This window comes from Cygnus olor, chromosome 2, assembly GCF_009769625.2.
Source record: "Cygnus olor isolate bCygOlo1 chromosome 2, bCygOlo1.pri.v2, whole genome shotgun sequence".
Classification (NCBI taxonomy): domain Eukaryota; kingdom Metazoa; phylum Chordata; class Aves; order Anseriformes; family Anatidae; genus Cygnus; species Cygnus olor.
In genome coordinates, this window is record NC_049170.1 from 37,667,656 (window position 1) to 37,688,051 (window position 20,396).

The 20,396-nt window shown below is 40.2% G+C and overlaps 2 protein-coding genes across 7 annotated transcripts; one reads left to right on the forward strand and one right to left on the reverse strand.

The window, feature by feature from the left end:
- Positions 1-356: 356 nt before the first annotated feature.
- DPH3 (diphthamide biosynthesis 3) lies at positions 357-2,686 on the reverse strand. Its single transcript, XM_040549772.1, has 3 exons — positions 2,518-2,686; positions 2,310-2,384; positions 357-1,837 (listed from the first exon to the last, which is right to left on the reverse strand). The coding sequence occupies exons 1-3, from the start codon at positions 2,623-2,625 to the stop codon at positions 1,772-1,774; spliced, it is 249 nt and encodes an 82-aa protein (XP_040405706.1). The 5' UTR covers positions 2,626-2,686; the 3' UTR covers positions 357-1,771.
- OXNAD1 (oxidoreductase NAD binding domain containing 1) lies at positions 2,657-20,066 on the forward strand. 6 transcript variants are annotated; one of them, XM_040549767.1, is made up of 10 exons: positions 2,657-2,748; positions 4,616-4,658; positions 5,443-5,556; positions 6,053-6,215; positions 6,487-6,550; positions 9,532-9,638; positions 13,262-13,403; positions 15,823-16,065; positions 18,918-19,026; positions 19,706-20,066. In XM_040549767.1, the coding sequence occupies exons 4-10, from the start codon at positions 6,085-6,087 to the stop codon at positions 19,858-19,860; spliced, it is 951 nt and encodes a 316-aa protein (XP_040405701.1). In that variant the 5' UTR covers positions 2,657-2,748; positions 4,616-4,658; positions 5,443-5,556; positions 6,053-6,084; the 3' UTR covers positions 19,861-20,066. The 6 variants fall into 6 exon arrangements, with proteins under 6 accessions (XP_040405701.1, XP_040405699.1, XP_040405703.1 ...); XM_040549769.1 differs by lacking the exon at positions 2,657-2,748 and having other exon boundaries at positions 2,847-4,658; positions 15,823-15,859; positions 15,965-16,065; XM_040549771.1 differs by lacking the exon at positions 2,657-2,748 and having other exon boundaries at positions 2,847-4,658; positions 15,823-15,859; positions 15,968-16,065.
- Positions 20,067-20,396: the final 330 nt, after the last annotated feature.

Below are 20,396 nucleotides of genomic sequence, written 5' to 3' on the forward strand. Positions count from 1 at the left end.
TCTGTAAAATGCATGCACATTCAGATATCCCACATGAATCACTTTGGTTCAAGATAATTGCTTCTGAGTACACATTCCCTGGTGTTCCTTTTTAAACCTACCCTACATGGTTTTATTTATAAGACTTGAGGGAAATAAAACAAACAACTGATATTTATGCAGTTTGAACAGGAACTTAAATGGGGTTCCTGTAAGTTTCCTTTGTAGCATCAATTGCTAGACCGACAACCACTTTTGTAGCTAACCTGAGGAGATTTCAGTATCGCAAGCACCGCAGCAGCAGCAACTCAACACCTGCAGAAACCATTCTGGCTGGAGCACAGACAGAATAAGCAACAGCTCATTATAACCACTGGTGCAATTTCAAGAATCTTTATTTAAATAACAGTCAAAATAAATATTCGCTAAGAAATAGCTAACCAGTTACCACAGCATTTTCTGAAGCCCAGGTATTTAAGTGACACGAGTGCCACCTGCTGGTTTCGGCATAAAAACACTTCGGGTTGTGCATGGTGCCTTCAGAACTTCTAGCTGAAGGGCGTAGGGTTTGTTTGTTTTTAAATAACTAGAATGTTCATTTCCAACATTCACAGAACGTTGTAAGAACAAAAATAATTAGAAGAAAGATATTAGTAAGACTTGTTTATCTCTAGTGCCTGGAGTGAAATAATTATATAAACGCTGCACAAATCTTTTCCCCCAAATTCACAGATGTCAAATCCAACAGAACATATGAACGATCGTTATTTTTAATAAATACTTATATGCAGTGGCCTGTAATACAAGTAGTAGCCTTGGAATCAAGGTACTTCAAAGTATATTCTTCCAATTCTTTTCTATCTTAAGATTCCTTTTTATTAATAAATCAAGTGAACTGTGGGCATCTCTTATCCAGGAAGTGACAGAACCTTGACAAAGCGAGACCGAAAAATTCAGGAAGTGCACTACTATAAATGAGACAGAGAACTGCAGCCTATTTCATATTTGCTGCAACAGTCAAATCACTGAGAAAATATGGGTATATTAAAATCCGTTTTTGAGTTCAAGTCCATTTGCACATTACTAGCTTTGAGGAGTAGAAGACTTGGACTCCTTCTGTTTCATTTCACGGAACAAGAGTGTATTGTTATTTCAGATATCCAGTTAATATAGCTACCAAAGCTGTTTCTAAGCAACTGCAATTTATCAAACAAATCTGCTTCAATCCACGTGCTGCGCCTTCTTTGCGCTTGCAGTAGCGAAAACAATTTACCAGCAGCAGTGGTTCTGGGCCTCCTGTTCTTCCTAAACTCAGCACAGGCTGGAAGCACGAGGGTCCACTTCCGAGGTGACACCGAGCTGCACCAACACAGTAATTCTATATGGCACGATGCCCCACAGACCTTCACATTTTGTCTCCCAACATTTCGTCTCTCTGTGCCATTCTGCCCTCATACATTCATTCTGCTCACCGCTCTCTACCATACCCAACTGTACTGTTGCTGTAGGACAACTCTGCACACTTCTGAATACTGATTTGAAGTCAATTAGGATCATATTCCAAGTCGTCAAGAACATGTAACCCAACTACTAATTTCTTAAAATGTGTAACATTTTAGAATAAAACCCGTTCATGTCCCAGAAAATTCTTATTTGTGTCATTACGACAGCAACTTATTGCACTCATTTCTCACAGCAGCAAGAACTTCCAGGCGGAGCACCACGTCTCTTCCCAAAGTTGTCATTCCCATAATTTCTTATCCTAAAGCAGCAACAGTTCACGATGCGTTCGTCAGCACTTAATCAGTTCCTTGTTTGTCAAAGGTTCTGCAATGACTTCATCACGCATGAACTGTTCCTAGAGACAGCAAGCAGAGTTTTAGTTGGATATCGTTACTTTTGGATCTCCTCTCCCTCAAAATACATCAGATCACCATTTTGCATTCTGGTCTGCACGTAAGCGGCATGAAATTGTCTCCCAGAAGATGAAAGCTGTAGCACGCCTACTACTTATGAAAAATAGATTAGATGACCATGCTGCTGGAGTCGCAGACATCTTAACACCTCTGAAACTGTTTTGCCCGTGTTTCACCCCATGCTCACCCAGTGCAGGCATGATGTAAAGCTCAGACACAGCAGCAGGCGGGCACCAGAAAAGAAAATGAGGCAGGAGACTGAGTCACAACGGAAGGGACGCTTCAGCTGGCTCCCTGACAGCCTCACCCCACGCTTACCGAGGTCTTTTAAAAGCCCGCAGCAAACCCCAACCCCACTTGACTGAGGTAGCACCGGACGAAGCGTGGAGGCGCAGGCTGCCCTCCCGCACCCACCTGGTCGTAGATGACACGCAGGATGAGGGAGCAGCTGGGGCAAGTGGCCACATCCTCGCCGTTCTCCAGGTCCTCCTGAAACAGACCCAAGAAACGCTCAGTCAGCGGCCTCCCTTCACCCAAGGACCCCCCCCCTTCACCTCACCTCACCTCACCTCACGGGGGGCCCCCCCCTCAGCCCCAAGGGCCCCCCCTCAGCCCCCATTACCCGTGTGATGAGGAAGCGGTCCCCGCAGGGGCAGGGGTAGCTGTACGTGCCGCTCTCCGCGTCATACTCGAAGTCCTCGATCTCCACCTCGTCGTGGAACACCGACATGATGGCGCCGGGCCGGAACGGGCGGGACGGGACCGGGCGGAAGGGGAGCGACGGCGCATGCGCAGAGCCCGCCTGCTCCCCCCCCTTCTCTCCCTCCCCTCCCGTCACGTGACGCGGTGCCGGGTAGGGCACGGCTGAGGCGCGGGCTGGGCGGGGGGCGGCCGTTGGTGAGGGGGGGGGCGCGCGCGGCGGGCGGCCGTTGGGCAGGTAACGGCCGGTAACGGTCGGTAACGGTCAAGGGGTCTGAGGGGAGGCTCCCCGCGGGGCTGCGGGCTCGTCCTGAGTCTTCTCTCAGGGCACGGACAGAGCCGGGAAGGGTGCGGGGGTCACAGGCGGGGGAGAGGCTGGTCCCGGTCTGTGAGGGTACGGCTCGGAGTGGGGCACAGGGCACAGCCAGGACTCGGCGCGAGAGGTTCTGGAGTTTGTTAGCTGCGGAGTGAAAACTACAAACCGATTTTATTGGGGTTTGCGGGGTTGGGAAGTCATTGAGGATGGTATCATCCAGGTCCAGCGGGGTCTGCGCTGGGAGAACTCAAGAGTCAGTGATTTAGGGTAGTCTCACTCTTTCATTTATTTATTTATTTATTAGTTATCATTTTTTTTAATGTGTAGAACTGCACATATTTATATCCTAAATGAATAGCTGTCAAAATGAGGCTAGCTTTAATGGCCTGCCAACCCTAGCAGCACAATGATTAAGTTAAGCCAAGTGCGTAAATTAAGCAGCTGAGAGTCTTTCTACTGGATTTTAAAGTTAGGCCACTTGTTTGGCCAGCAGATGTCGCCATGGTCGCAATCCCAGAAGAGGTTTTGAAGGGTGCAAGATGCTTTAAAAAAGAAAAAAATGATTTAATCTTCATTCTCAGCCCTTGGCCTCCAAAGCAAAACATTGGACTTATTGCTGTGATGACTTGGTTAAAGTCACAGCTATTGGAATAAACTGCTTACATAAAAATGTCCTCTTTTGAACTTCACTTTTAATTAGTAAATGTGATAAGAGTGAAAAGCTCAAAAACAAGAATCAAGAAGCGCATGGAAGCCTAAAACAGGAGATGCAGATGAATGTAAGCAAACTGCAGTATCTAAACAACTCTAGATCATAAGCTGATCTCGTGAATTTGAGTAACTCAGTGCTTTCTGAGCAGGGTTTACAGACTGAACATGCTGATCTCGAGTGAGGGATGTGATTTCTTCGTGAGATGTGTACTTTGTCTTGATAGACCACTTAAAGAATGGTAATACACGTTATCAATACCTTTTCCACACTTGCATGCAGACAGTACGGAAGTATTTTGTTCAGTAAAGTACTCAGTATGTGCTGTGGCAAAAACTTTTTACAGCAGTTTTGCCTGCTGGCGGCGGAAGAGTTTTTAATAATTCCGCTTTGAAAAGTCACAAGCTGCTGTGTAATTAAATGCTAAAAAGCTATCACGAATTACGGCCAGGAAGTATTTCTTACGCTTGAAGTGGGCATTTTAAGCAGTTACCGTTTCTGAGCAGCCTCATTTACGAAAGCTCTGCCTCCCATTTGTACAAGATTACAAACAGGACAAATTACCGAGTGACCAGCCAGTGCAGCTGTTTGTGAAAGCCTAGCGTATAGGCCTGATTAGTTAGACAAGCTGGATCATTGCCATTTAAAAGGATTCAAAGGGAAAAACAAACAGTTTGAAAATAAATTATACGCTTTAAAAGAGTGCAGGAAAAGGGGATTTAAATTGAAGTAAAAGAAGCAAGGGACAGCTTCATAGAACCAGTATGATAACTTGCTAGGTGAGGATAATATGAGAATTATGTTAATCCATTTTAGGAAAAACAAAGGCAGATTTACAAGCAATGAGAAATATCTTTTGGCTCACTGTTAACCTTTTGCTACACTTGATGAGTGAAGGATATTTCTGATGTTTTGAAAATTGTGCGTCAGCTCGTATTTCTCTGTCAAAGCTCCGTTTTGGTACGCAGTTCTGAAATGCACCCTGTGTCTCCACAGGAGTGCGTGGAAGTCTCTTCTACCCGTTTAACTGTTCAGAGGTGTAAGTATTTTGTAGGGTGTATGATTTGCTGCGTTGACATGTATTTCTACATCAGCCCCTTAACCGTTCCAGAAAATAGGAGGCATGTACATGTTTTTAACCCATAAATGATTTTATTTAATGTTTATAAATGTCTATTAGAAAATAAATTCTGTCTGGAAAAAGGTAATACATATTCAGTGTTTGTCCAATCTTTTTTTCAAACATAAATATTGTGTGAGCACTTAGAATGACAGATACGCTGGCCAGGAGGGACTGCTGGGTGTCATCTGGTCAAAGTCCTGCTTGGAGCAGGGCCGGTGCCGGCGCGGGATTAGGCCGGCCCCGGGTGCAGACCTTCACGCTTCAGTTCCTGAGGTTTCTGTCGTCCAGTCCTGCAGTTCCTCAGCGTCCCCTGGAAGGGACGCCGTCCCGTTCAGCAGGCCAGCCGTCCCTGTAACTTAATACCACCCACAGGTTTGCTGGCGGTACGTTCTGTCACCGTCAGCCAAGCTCTCAGTGAAGGTAACGAACATCAAGTGGCCACCAAGCCTTCCCGTCTGCGCCCAGCCACTTTTCAGCCGCTCCAGCAGCCCCTTTGTCTGGCCTCAGCTTCCTAACGCCTGTGGTGTGGGAGGTGGTGTCAGAAACCCCAGGAAAGTCAAAGCGCGTTGCGTCCACCGCCGGCCCTTAGCTGCACGACCACACGCGTCATCACAAGGAGACGGCCTGCTTTGTCAAACGCAATTTGCCCTTGGTAAATCCCCGTTGAATCGCCCTGATTGCTTTCCCGGCTTTCGCGCAGGTTCCAAAAGGGCAGGCCCTGAGCATTTTTCCGGTGACACGGGTGGTACTGACTGGACACGGACGCTGCTTCTTGCTTCTTAAAAGATGGCCACGCACCTGTCTTTCTAGTCAGGTGAGGACTTTCCCTGATAACTGTGGCCTTTCACAGATGATAGACAGGGGCCTCACAAGCACGTCTTCTGTGTCTCATAGTGCCCTTATATCCTGTCGGGCTTTGTGCATTTGGATACATCCAACTTCTCTAAGCAGTCCCTAAAACTGTTGCTGCCCCGCTCTTAGCTGTCCTCCTTCCCAAACACTCATGGTACAAGGATAGGTCTGGCGGCAGGCTCTGCCTGCGAGGACAGAGGTGAAAACGGGGGGACTTCATCATTTTATGCATCATTTGTGACTAGGTTTTCTTCCTGTTCTATTTGTGGATGCATAGTTTCACTTCTTTATTATACTTTTGTATTTCTAAAATTCCTTCTTGCTGCCTTGTACATCTGTTGCTAATTTTAGCTCCAGCTGAGCTTTGGCCTTCCTGATCTCATGGAAGTAAAGGGTGAGAACGAGCAATGTCAAACAGCGGGTATTTTACTTAATAAATATTTATATGGATTTTTCAGGAGTTGGAGATTCTGAAGACAGCTCGGCCATCATGGCTCATGCCACTATTTACATGGGTGTGACCATTCCTCAGTTCCTGAGAGGTGCTGGCAGAATTTGTCCTGCTCATTCTACGCTGACGGTGTTGAGGCACTCTGCTTTTTGTTACTGCACAGTGAATGGGTAGGTTATCCATCTACAAACGCCTTTTTTTTTTTTTTTTTAAGGAGAACTTCACGATAACACTTCAAAATAAATCTGACAAGTTATTACAGACCTGTAAATACTTAGCTAGCTCCTGATTATATTTTTCCATTTAATTCTTGCTTAGACTTTATGTCATCTGAAATGTAGGCTGGATTACACAGGCAAATCATTGTACTAACAGAAATTCTATCGGTGAGGGACGGTAGCACAGTTATCAAAATGACAATTTGTTTGCTTTTTGTTGCAGCACATTAAAATCAAAAAGGAAAATGGACCATCTAGAGAGAACAGCAAGCAATTTTCGCCAGGAGGTTAGTGTTCTGTTCTTTGGGATGTTAGTAACTTTTTTTTGTCTCGTGTGAAGAAACTGGATAATGGGTTTTGATTCCCAGGATTCCTTTTCTCTTCTACTAGAGTACATTTCACTTTTTTCCCCTCATTTTTCATATTAGATACTGTTGTAAAACGGGTGGATTTTGTGGTGAATGGATGAAATGTAAGGAGGAAGAAAAAATTGTCAATACACATAATTGTTTACTTCATGTTAGACAAGAAATTTAATTGAATTCTAATCAAGTATGGACTATGATAGGTAATGAAAGCACACCCCTGTCGACCATTTATACATATGTTTCTCAGATTTTTATGGATTTCCACAACTGTGATCCAAATTTGAGATTAACAAAAAATGTGGAAAGTGTAATTTTATACCATGAGAAGAAGGATAGAGGTGTAGGTGTCTTGGAGGGAGAGTTGTTTGTTGTAAAAAGGATCTTGGTTTTTATGTGCTTAAATTCACAGGTACAAGGAAGTTTGGGCATTGTTCTCCATCGCAGTCCAGAAATGCTTATTCTGGATACAGTTTTGCACGTTTTTTCCTAATGTTCAGAGGGGAACATAGTCTTGTATTTCATACAGGTATTTCCTTTCTGCAATTAGCTAAGTAGGTGTTCTGAAATTTTAAATATTTTGAGAATATGACTGCAATTCTCAAAAATGTTTCTCTAGTGAAACAATTCTGAATTTTTCTTAGGCTCTTCCAGAGAATGAGAGTACTTTTTGAAAGTAAAGTGGGAAAAATCCCGTCCCATGCACATACAGCTGCTCAAGTGGGTCCGATTTATGCTGAATTAACTCAGCGCACGGATGGAGTGACTGCGTAGAGACAGGTGTAGATGGATGCATGTTCTTGTTTGCTTCAGACATGGAAAGACGGATTGCAGTTTTACAACCATGTTTTCATCTTGTATATTTCTGATTGCTTGCCTTGCTTACTTTTTCTGCTGAAAGCAAAAGCTGGGTAGCTGGAAAATAAGTGGAATAAGTGGATACTTAGGAGTTGGGAGCTCTGCGGAGGTGCGGAGAACTGTGTAATGTCTGAGGGCAAGAAGGAAGCTGTATGGCTAGGGTGGAAGAGCAGGGCTCAGTTCTGCTAACACAAATTCTCAGCATGGTAGAGGATTATGTTGTTTCTTTTTAAAAAAATGCTTGATTTATATTTTGTTACTTTTCTTCTGACCACTTTAAAATCAGTTTATTTTAAATCCTCCACTTGGTTTGAAATTCCGTATAATCAGCAGTTTGCTTCTCGCAGCCTGTATTGCCTTATTTGGCCATTGCAATCCTTTAGAAAGATGAAAGAATTATAGGTCTGCGTTGCATTAGCATACATGCCACACTATCACCTGCTGAAGTGTGGTAATGTGAAGGGCAAGGGCAAGAAAAAGTGCCTGACACTTTCTTGAAATACAACGGCAAAGTCTAGTGTCTTCTTCTCTTACTGCAGCCTTGCTCAGGGCTGATCGGATACACTTGCGATGGGCCAAAATACTGGCTGAACATCCGTGGTCACCCTGGCAAATTTCATTTTTGTAATAACTTCATCCTGATTATGAAGTATGTTTCCAGTGCCCTGTCAGATGTATTGACCAAAGAACAAATTAGGGAGTGTACACAAGAGTAAAGAAGGGAAGAAAGAAGATCCGAAGTCCATTTCCTGCACTTACAGTTCCTCCGTTAAAACAGCCATTTAAGTCATGTATTTGACATTTTGGCTTGTTAATGTAGAATGATCACTTTTCCCATTTAATGCTATCTGTTAATGTGGAAAAGAAACGTATGCTACTTTATTTTAAATTGGCAAATGTCCTGCTGTTTTGTGGGACAGCGGATGTGTTCAGATGTTGCTTTACGAAGAAATTAATTTCCTGCCGTGTGTTTTAAATTAGCATAGTTTCTTTTCCTTTTCCTCCTTTTCCTCCTTTTCCTCCTTTTCCTCCTTTTCCTCCGCTATTTAGTCTTACACAAATAAGAAATGATAAAGTTGTGGTGGCATTACTAGTATTTACTAATGTGGCATTAGCTTTTTCTAATAGGGTTATGCATATTGGCCTGTTTAGAAAATATGTAGGGTACTACTTTTGTTGTAGAGGTAAAAAATTGATAATTATAGGTCAAAAATACCCAAAGAAGGACAGGGAGGGGATGATAATCTACGTTGTACTTACAGCCATCAAAGAGTCTAAAGTTATGTGGGGCAGTCCTCCCCAAGTGATTCTGTTGCTAGATTTGCTTTTCATTTAGCAAAGCACTATTTTTCATCATTTGTATTTGGTCTTTTGTTGTTGGGTTTGGTTGGTTGGTTTTTAACTCCTTAGAAGTGGTATCAGATAAATAGCTATGACTTTTGCATCCCCTCCCATCTGGTTGCAAAATAAAAACTCTTCCATTAACCAGTAACGAACGCTTGTGTCTCAGTTTCCCTGTGTTCGCAGGTGACACACATGGTCAAATGGGTAGGTGTGTAAAGGCAGTAATGGGGCATTCAATTACTTCAGTAAAACTAGATGCAGATCCCAAATCCTGCCAGTGACTTCAATAGCAGCTGATAATTTTGCAAGTTTCCTTTGTCAGTTTTCACATCAGAGATCTTTTTATTTCATTGCTGGAAAGATAGGGGAGTGTTTGCTTTGTGCAGGTGTCAAGAGAATCTGAAAAGTGGTAGTTGGCAGCTGCTTCTCTTTAGCTGAAGTAAAACAAGTTGATATACAATCTTAGATGAAGCCTGACAAAAGTGACAGACACGGTGGTCTGTAAGTAGGAAACCGTTTCTCTGTTCACTCTGTAGGCCACTGTCTTCTTGGTTCCCTACCACAGTGAAAAAATGTTGGTGCTTTAGGTAATTAAATATTGCGGGTAACGGGAAGTGATAGATATCTCCCGTACAGATCCTTAAGTACTTTCCCTGAAGATGCTGTTTACATAACGCAGTGACTTATTTTCCTTTTGGTAGGTAATTTCACAAGCCAAAGTGTGTGGAATCACCAGTGAATCGGAGACAGTCAAAAGACTCCGTTTGGCTATTGCAAATAAAGATTTTACGTTCAAAGCAGGACAGTGGTAAGATTTTCCGATATTTAAGGGGAAAATTACTCGCAGAAGTCTACTATAACAAAATGGTAAATGGCCTCTGATAATTGAGCCTTGGAAAAATTTAGTAGTTTATATAAGAGGATGTTTTATTATTCAGGGCTGAGAAAGTGCTGGTATTTTTTAAAAAGCCATTATTAAATATGCTAATATTAATTTTGAATGTTCAGTCTGATTGTTTCAGTATTTTTCTCTGGTTTCTATGTGCTACAAGATTTCTACAAGAGAACTTCAGAATCGAATTGTTCAGTTGGAAGGGACTCCCAAAGATCACCGACTCCAACTGCCTTTGAAGTACCCTGCACTTTATTCTGCAAGCTGTCTTTACAGCTTGTATTTACTGGTCATTCTTACAGTGGAGCAGGGACTGCTGCTGCTTTGCAAGTTATTTATTTTTTGGTTTTAACTGTATAATTAAACCAGAATTGCCTGTTATCTTTTATTCTCCCTCCCCCCAAAGCTTCCTCTTTGAAAGGAAGAGCCTGTTAAGTCAGTTTCATACAGAACTACATATCTGCAAACTTGAAAATAATGTTGAATTATTAAGTCTTTAAAATTAGCTGCTTGTTTAAGCAACCTTACAGTGCTTCTGTTGTTCTGCCCCCCCCACCCCCCCGGAACACACTGGATTTTCATGTTTGTCTTCCTTTCTTATTAAAAATGCTTTCGTTCCATCAATGTTCTTCTCTCTTAATTTAAAATTATGAGTAGTTGCTTTTGGCATTGGTCATTTAAATGGTTCTTAAACTTTTTATTGGCTTAGGCCATCTGAAAGTGGTTTTGCTGGAATCAAAGTATAGCTGTGAGGGTATTAACAGCATATGTTACTCTTGTAGTGTTAATATGCTGGCTTTTAAATTTAGAACCAGAACACAAGATGTTGATTGCAATAATTTGTATTCGTGGAGTAATTTGCTGCAGTTTTTGCACATGTGCAGTGACTCATATTAAATTCTTGCTTGCCAGTACTCAGAAAGTGCATTTACCCTCCAAAAATGCTGTAGCAATTATCCTGCTGAAAACTGAAAGCTTTAATTATAATTACTCTTTTTCATTTTCTTCTTCCTTTAAAGTGTTCTAATGCTATTGTAAGGGATACAACAAGTTTTCTATACTTGTAGCTATAAACTGTGGTAACATTTTTTGATGAGCCATACAAAATACCAGACCACAACTTCCTGAGTAGAAAAGGCTAGCTTGTTAGAATTCGCTATAGATGTTACAGCCGAAGATTATCACTAAATAATATAGGTATTTTTGAAAGTGTTTTAATCACCCAGTTTTTCAGAAGCAAAGGTTAATTTGTTTTTCAAGCATGCTGGTAGATGTTGGTCTTCATCTGACTTCAAGTAATAACGAAAAGACTTGTTGTTCTGTTATCTGTTTAGATTTCCTAAAACACACGTTGAGGTATGTATGTGTTACAAATAACCTACAAGAAGTAGCTTTATGGTTTTGTTTCTAATCTCCAGCAACCATTAGTAACTGCTAATGATTGTTCTTTTCTTAAACGCTTGGCCTAGGTAGCCTGTAAAATGAAGGAAATGAAAAACAGCCGTAAGGTCTTCTCTGAGTTACATCTTTTCGAGCCTCTCCTTTTTGTGAGGCTGTAACACTGTGGTTTTTTTCTCTTTTCTCTACAATTCCTTTCACTTAAGCTGTCACAGATAGTATTTCTTCTGTCCTCTTACACTCCCTATGCACAGCTGAGACATGTCATCAGAAATACAAGCTAGTCCACAAATTATAGTATCCTAGGCGCTGAAATCTTTCATCATGATGTAATTGGGAAAGAAATATATAGAAGGAAAAATACACCTGCATTAGTCCTATAGAAGGGAAGAACTACATTCAGTTCAGGCTTTACAGCAACGTTTAGTTTTGTATCTAAGTTTCTCCACCAGGCATGACGAATTCCTCCCTTTATAGGTCAAGGAGAACATTATAACTTGAATGTAAATTGTTACTTTACAGCATAAACATCATTTCTTATTCATTTCGTTAATCTAAATAGTGAGATTATTTTCCACCAGAGGGTGGTAAAGAGCTTTAGTAGCTTATTGAGGTGTTCTTCAATATGATATGCGCTGCAACACAAGAATCATCCTTCCTCATCTCTCGATCCTTAGTGCCAGGGATGCTGAGCCCCAGTTAGTGGGGCTGCAGAAGCTGAGGACAGCGAAATAAGTGAAGTGACTGATTTTTACAGATCAGCCAGCCTTCTCAAGTTTTGTTGTTTGTTGACCTTTCATGTGCAGTCAGATATTTCTATAAGCCATCAAGTTTATAAGCATAAAGTAGAAAATTGGTTCACTGTACTACTGTGCACTACGCACTTTGCGCCTACTGCAAGAAAAAGAGAATGTTTTTCTTTGAAGGCTGAAGTTTTGCGCGGAGCAACCAGGCAATGTTTTTTATTCAGTAGTAAACCATTCAGAGTGCATCTCTCCTCCCTCAAGATTCTAAAGTCTCCATGAAGAATACAGCCTTTCTGTTTAAAGACAACATGCAGTGGAAACTGGTCTACATTTCGTGTTGCGTTCCCATTTAACTAATACTGAGCCAGCTCAACTGAGGCTTGAATTGCATAACCATTATGAAGTACTTGGCATTGCTTACCGGTGTGGCTGTTCCCTAAGCGGAGCAGCACAGTTGGCTTTGAACATTAGTTTTATTTTGAAATACAGGGATATTGTTATGTGCTGTAGAAAATCGAAGTATTTAAAGACTTGGCAACACGGAGGAGTTTAAATGTTAGTTCACACACTGATGTAAAACTTTTTCAGATGCTATTTGAGCATGGAAGCTTTACGTTTATGAAAATGAATTACAGCTCGCACGTAATAATGACTCGCCTTCCATATTATCTAATTGCTGGTGTTGCAAAAGGTTGGCCATATGTTACCTGCTCATGTGTAGAAACAACTGATGCATGGTTTACTTTTGCTTAAAGGAAATTGTAGTTACTTATTTCAGTCCCAATTTCTACCAACTAGAAAAAGATATCTGCCACCAGAGGGCACTGCAGCTCAACGGGTAAAGCAAAGCCGCTTATTCTAGTAACTGACTTTTTACATAAAGAATTTTTTAGTTTTTTTTTTAATTCAAATATTTCATCTCCCAAAGAAAAGTGTTTATTCAAAACCCCCGAATTTCCCCCAAGTGAGTTTCCCACCCTTCCTTTGTTTCAAAATCGAAGAGAGCAACAAAGGCATTGAAAAGAGCAGGATTTAAGCTGCTCTCTCAGGCCATATTGTGTTTTTGCTTTGTTTTAATACGCAAATAATTTATTTAAACAGTTATAATTCTAGTCTGTTGCAAGACATTGCATCTAATGCTCAAGGCAGAACAGTTTAAAGACCTGCTGGTATAATAATGATGATGACGTGTTTCTAGACGACAATAAATCTGAGAAAATGGTGTTAGTCAAGATTAAGTCTACTTATTGGAAAAGTTATGTTGTGGAAGTGAAGATGTTTTTGTAAAGGTTGGGTAATAGAAATAAAGCCAGCAATTTTGTTTTGCCTACTGTTTTCCATGTTTTGGTTTTGTTTGTTGGCTTGTTTTAACTTTTGGTTCTCATCAATTTTTAGGGTTGATTTCTTTATTCCTGGAGTATCTGTAGTTGGGGGATTCTCAATGTGTTCAAGCCCTGGTCTGTTGGAACGAGAAGGAGTATTAGAGCTGGCAGTTAAGTACGCTGCTCATCCTCCTGCTCACTGGATTCACACTGAGGTAAATGAGATTAGCTGTTGATTGTGAGCTTTAGCATTAGTTTTTCATTTTCTTTTCTCAGTTGGGGAGGGTGGGGGTGTTAGACTACTTTTTATATTTACTGCAAAACTCCTGTTGACTTGTTTGAGCATTTTTAATACAATATAAATGTTAAAACCTTTATTCAGTGAGAAACTGAAATAGGATACTGATACAGTAATTTAGTTATTGTGATCTTTTTAGTCAAATTGTGCTTGGTGGGCTTAGTGATACTGCAGTCTTCATGTAAAGGATCTTGGTCCTTTGCAATTCATGCACTGAAATCCAGAATTTGCATAGTATTCTGTGAAATATGCAGTATTTTTGTAATATTGACATAATCTAAGACTTGATTTGTTTCCTATATTAAACGTAAGGGCTGACACTGGCCTCCTGCAATGTTTTGTCCATCTGTTTACCCTGTTTAGTAAGAACAGTACTATCTCTACTGCTGATCGTGTTTCATTGATGATCTGTCTTACCAACTTCTGTGCTTTTCACAGTGCTCTTTACTATGAGCTGTCCTATTTGCTATTTCCTGTCTGGTATTTAAATTGCTTAAATGTGGCCGCAGGATTTAAATTGACAGATTCTTTCAGGTTTACAGATACCACAGTAGTGTTCCTGGTACAACAGATACAGTAAAGATTAATGCAACTTTACTAGAATTGAAAATATCCAAAGTGATGCTTATCTAATAATCTAGTACTAGGCCATCCACAATATTTCAGTTGGTGCCATATCAACGTATCTCCACTGGAACTTGCACAAAATAACCTTTTTGAGGTGTTGTGTAGAAAGTGTAGTGGGCATGCCAGCGAGACCACGTAATAGTTAAAGGAGAATTGCCTGTTGTTTTGGTAATGCTCTTTGAAGAGAACGAGAGCCTAAGTCCATAATAGCCAGTCTCTGAAGACTCTCTTTTAGGATTTTTGATGTCATAATTCAGTTTGCTGCTGATGAATTTTCTGGTTGAATTTATAGGAAAATCTTTAGTGAAAAGGTAAGCTAGTTCACATGTGATGCTGAAGAAAAACCTGCAGGGTGTCTATTGACTGTTCTCCCTAAACAAAACTGCATGCTTTTTCCTTAGGAAAGAAGAAAAAAAAAAAAAACTAGCAACCTAGATTTTGAAAAGGTTGTATATAGGGTGAAAAAAATTCTGGTACTTAATTGTTTAAAAGTTATTTATAAGGGAAGTTAATATCTCAGGGTAAAAGATGTCATGGGACCAGTACAGATTCAGAGGTATTTAATTTTTAATATTTCTGTATATAAAATCAATAATTTCAGTACAGCGTACCTTATAGCTTTTGGAAAATATAGCCTTTTATTTTAGAACAATGCGTGTGTAATGCATTGCTTCACTTCTCTAAGGCATTTTAGATCAGACAGGAATGAGATTGTTGCACTCTAAAAATGCTTATTTCCACAAAGAATATCATACCCAATTTCTTGGGAGGAAGTGCTTTTTTCTGTAAACAATTAACTTCTAATGTTTCAACTTTTCTTTTTCTCTCTTTTTTCCTGCCTTGTTTTGCTTACCTCTCCTGTTTATTTCTAAAACCCTGTATATTGTCTGAAATGAGTTCTGTTTTCTGCTACCGTTGGTTCTGTTAACTTACAGAGGGATGTGGGAGAACTCACCTGGCTCCTTTGTACTGCATTCTCACTCTTCTTACAGAGAAGCAGTACCAGTTTACCAAGAAGATACTTACCCACGTTTTATTTATTGTACTTTAGTTTCCCATGTATCAAAACAAGCAACAGCAACAAAAAACATGCTTTGGCAAATTTCTGTAAGAAATTATTTTTTTCTGTACAGAGATTTTCCCCCTTTTTCTTCTTCTGCAACACTGAAGCTGCAAACGCAGAAGTGGTCCTGCAGGAGATGTTCTTGTGGATACTGACATCACTTCTGGGTTGTTTCTTATTAGAAACAACCTTGAGTCTATGAAAAACCTTGAGTCTGTGCAACTCATTCTGACTTGCTATGAGGCCTCACAGCAAGGCCTTTTTTGACATGAGACTGGGATTGAGTATAATTGTGATCCTTGCATGTTAACCTCGGGTTTTCACAGCCAAATACTGCTGCTGAAAAACCATCAGGTGAATCATTCCTCTTCCGTCTCTTACGTGGGTGGGAAGGGGGAGTCACCATCCTGCCTCAGCAGAAGACTGAAACTTCTGAAAGTAGAACTAGATCTCTAGAGACACTGTGTAATAGATGACTTCAGATAAATGGAAACTGCATTTATTTTAAAATACCTTATTTTTCCCTCATTGGTCAATAAGAATAAAAAGTCGAAGTTCAGCAAGGCTTGTGACGTTGAGGTGCAAGAAGAATAATTTCAGCCTTTGCTTTTAGTTTTGAAATTAAATATCTTCTTTTCCATCCTAGTGTACTCTTGACTCAGAAGTGGCTCTGCGAGTGGGAGGTGATTTCTTCTTTGATCCTCAGCCTGGTGACTCCCCTGTAAAACTAGTGCTGATAGCAGGAGGTGTTGGAATTAACCCACTGTTTTCTATACTGCTGCATACAGCAGATCTTCATGGACACCAAGAGAGTAAAGGAAATGCATACAAAATGGGAACGGTGAAGCTGTACTACAGTGCAAAAAATACAAAGGAACTCTTATTTAAGGTAAATAACAACTAAAAAAAATAGAACTCAGCTATTCAGCTATTAGTGTGTGTATCATTCTGTTGCCAAATTACAGAGAGCTCCTCTGTGTAGGACACCGTACAAACAGAGGCCAAATCACTTCCTGCCTCAAATCCCACATGCATTTTAATTACTTACAGTGGTGTACAAATGTCGGATGCTGTTGGATATACCTGCTTTCATTGACTTCCCTGATCAATCGATTAGTCCTGCATGTCGACAGTGTGCTATAATCTTGTAAGAGCATCCCAGTATAGCAGAGATTCTACGTATGGTAACGTATCTGTGTATATACACACTAATAGTATGAATTATGCTATATATTGTGATAGCATAACCACATAATTGCAGAACAGATTGTATTGAATGTAAAGACTAGCAAGAGTAATTATATCAAAAGGAAACACTTTCCAAACTCATAGGGAACCTTTGTTGATAAGACGGTAGTTGTTATTGGGTGTATGAAGGATTTTATAAGCAGTTCTCATAAAATTGCTTCTAGCAGTACTTCATCAGCATTTACTTAGCAGTTTAAGATCAGTTATCACACACTCAGCCATTAAGGGTTACTGACAATGTTTTATGGTCATGTTAGCACAGCTTCTGTAATGAAGCATCCCTAATGATTTAGGTTTCTTTGAAGAATTGAAAGCTTTTGATTGCAAGATCAAGGTGAAAATTTATGACTCCAGAAATTGTATATAGGATCCCCATCATGAGTTTTTCCTCTGTACTCCTACCTTATTTCTAGACCCGAAGATGTTTGCTTTCTTGAAGAGTCATTTGTTTGTTGTTAGAAGCAGCATAACAAACTGGAACCTATCTATTCTTCCATCTGGCCCTTCTAATCTCCCATTCTATTCTGAGCCTGCCCGCTATTTTTCAGCGCGGGAGCCAGCATTTCTTGGGTTCCAGTTCAGTAGCGTTATGACAGCAGAGCTGTATTAGAGCTTCTGGAACAGAAGAGAACACAATGATAAGTTGCAATGCTTAAAATAGATTTTTCCCTTCGTTTTTCATGTCCCTCCAGAACACTTAAAATTCTTTATGTCTGTGCAGAGGATTGAGGGAATAGGATCACTGGAGTCTTCATGTTGTTGTGAGATACATCTATATAAATTGCCATGAGGAATTTGTAGGGTTTTGCTGGCGTCTTGGAGGGCCTGTTCCGTGCAGCAGCGTACATTCAGTGTGGTCCTTCATCCCTGCCAGCCTAGGGTAACTGGTCCAGCACTGGTTTGGGATGTGCTCCAGTTTCACAGCTATACGCACTGCTTTTGAAAATCTCATTCTTTAAAATGGTGGAAGCAGTCAATCTTAGAACAGAACTACAAAGGACAGCATATTAACTTTGCTACTTCAGGGTGCCATTCAGCTGGGTTTTCCTCATTCCATTAGGACTGAATGCGATCCTTATTTCTTTATTGTGGCTGGGACACTGGGATAGGTGTTTTCCCTTAAGTCTATATGGCTCAGCTGTCTGCTTCACTAACTTACCAGGCTGCAAAGATCCTGCTGAGCTGTTCAAATTCTCCTTCACTCAGTTAAAGAGAGCCTGTCCCTTGCCCTAGGATACCACAGGAAAGTATTTTGGTGTTGTATGCCACGTGTGTGTGATACCTGCCACTTTCCATGTCTCTCAATTTACGGAGTGGTAGATTTACAAGTAGGTGCTGTGAATGACTGCAGGATTATTTGAGCAGGTTAAGTCCTGCCTTAAAAACTGCTTAGGCATGCCTTCTGCCTAGGTCTTAGGACTTTGAGTCACCAGAACAGGATTTGTTTCGAAAGTGCTATCAAATTGTACATGGATATGTATATGAAGGGGGTGGAAGTTTAGAGTAGCATTCAGAACAGTGAAAGCAGGACAATATTAGAGGTACTAGTACAGCAGTGTCTTACGTGCTGCTCTGTATTCCACGTCTTTGTAGGGAATCAGAAACAGGTTTGCTATGGAATAAAATGTCTGTGTTTTTTTTTGTTTTTTTTTTTTTGCTAAGCAGTCCATGGCAGTCTGTTCAGTGCAGTAATGAGTTAGTAAGGAAACACGTAGCAAAATGAGCTAATTTACCTATTCACAGAATATAAATTATTTCCAGTGTCCATTCCAGCAGTGAAAATCCCAGTTGGTACAGAATCTAGACAGTAAACTAGTCTTAGTTTCAGAACTAAGTACAGCATCTGACTGACAGGGGTTTTTTGTTTGTACGTTTCTGTTGTTTTGGTTTGGGTTGGTTTGTTATTGAACGAAAGCCGCTAGGTTTGTGGTGCTAACTACCACAGTTGTGAATTACCGAACTCAAAATCAGAGTTTCTACTCTGGTAAAAATAGTGTTAGTACATTACACAGTAGTTGGGTTTACTTGGGGGAAAAGAAGGAGTAAAGGACCTAGAAGTTTTACCAGATAAAGCAGCTGAGACTTAAAAAAAATTGGTAAGGGATGATAAACACTTGCTTCATGGTGGTTTTTTGTTGTTGTTGTTGGTTTTTTTTTGTTTGTTTGTTTTTTTAAATGGAAAACCCGTGTGGAAGTGGAAGAAACGAGGAGAGGACATACCTGGTTGTTAGATTCAAATCTTAGAAATTACAACCTGTTGTAAAAAAGGAGAAAAGTTCTAATAACATAGCTGGTAGTATATTCAGATTCCAGGTATAGAAACTCTGTGTACTTCTGCAGATCAGTTCTTTGAAGTCGAGCCCGCTGAGTCCTCAGTGCTGAAAAGCAAGAGTCCTGGTACTGACTAATAATCACTGGTGTGCTGGGACGGTATGCGTACATCTGCTTTGATTTAATGGCCTGTGGTATAAGCAAGTGTGTTTAACATTACAGAAAAATATTCTTGGTTTGATGAATGCATTTCCTGGAAAGATCATGTGTCGTTTCCACGTTACCAAACAGAGCTCACAGATCTGCGAAGAGCTTCAGCCGTATGTCACAGGTAAGCACCACGGCACTGCACAGCGCCCCTTTCTCCACTTCCAAGTTTGATTGCCTCCTTGGAGATGAAGTTTAACGTAACTAGTTCCAGCGTATGTTTACATACGTAATTTAGTATTTCTAAAGTTAAAGATTTAAAATGAGATGCGAGTTAAACCCAAGTAATTTCAGTGTACATATTATGCTTTGCAGAAAAATTATACTTTTGCAGTGTTTGTTTGCTTTTCTACTGAACCACCTCTATTAAATCTAAACTTCATACTGGTATTTCCCACTGAAAATTTATTCCAGAAACTAGTATTTACTTTGCTTAAGGCAGGACTGATGAAGGATAAGATGACTGTTTGCAAGAGGTACTTCATCATGTTTCCATTTCTGTTGTATTTGTCTTAGAGATATTTATCTATTTTTTTTCATCTTCATATGGGATTTTTAGCTGTATGTAAGCCATGTTTCTGTTCAGTGACTAATATCCCATGCATTCCAAGCTGGAAGTACTGATCTAGATTCCCAGAAGCACAAATGGGTTTGGAGGCCTCAAAACTAGATACCTATTACCCTTAACCGGGCCTGACATTTTTAAGAAATGAGTGGTTAAAATGCCCCTAACCAGTCATTCTTTTTGATATTACTGCATGAGTAAATATCTCTGTTCTCATTTCCTACTTTTTTTTCATCAGAGGGAAGAATATCTGAAAAGGATCTAGAAAAACATGTATCTAAGGATACTTTATGGTACATCTGTGGTCCACCTCCAATGATAGAATCTATATCCAAACTACTGTACAACATTGGTGTTCCTAGAAACTGTGTTTTCTTTGAGAAATGGTGGTAGTGAACAGAAAATAATTTGTTTTCAGTGTATTTTGATATAGTGAAATGTACAGAAAATGGACTTTGAATTATTTGGGAGATTTTACTTCATAAATGAAGCTGTCTTCAATCATAATGGTGTTCTTTTAATTTAACAGTAATATAACTAATACAGTGCTGCTGCTTTTGGAAAAAAAAAGTGATTTTATATTAAAGACATTAACTATTCTGGTTTATGGATGATTTGTTTATTTTTTATGGGTATCAGCATATTTTGACTTTATACACTTGTTTTACTAGTCACCTTTTAAAAGACTCTGTGTCCAATTCCGTAGTTGTAGAGAATTGATTGTACAGCAGTGCCCAATCAGTTTATAATAAATAATAATTCAGGCCATAACTTCTGAAACACTTCTGGACTGTTGTGCTGCTGAGTAAACACACTCCTTTCCACGGTTCTAGATATTAAAGTAATAGTTTTATAGAAGTGGAGGTACTGCATTGTGACTTCCTACACCTGCCCATTCATGTTTAAAAAATAAACAAACCCTTTTATGG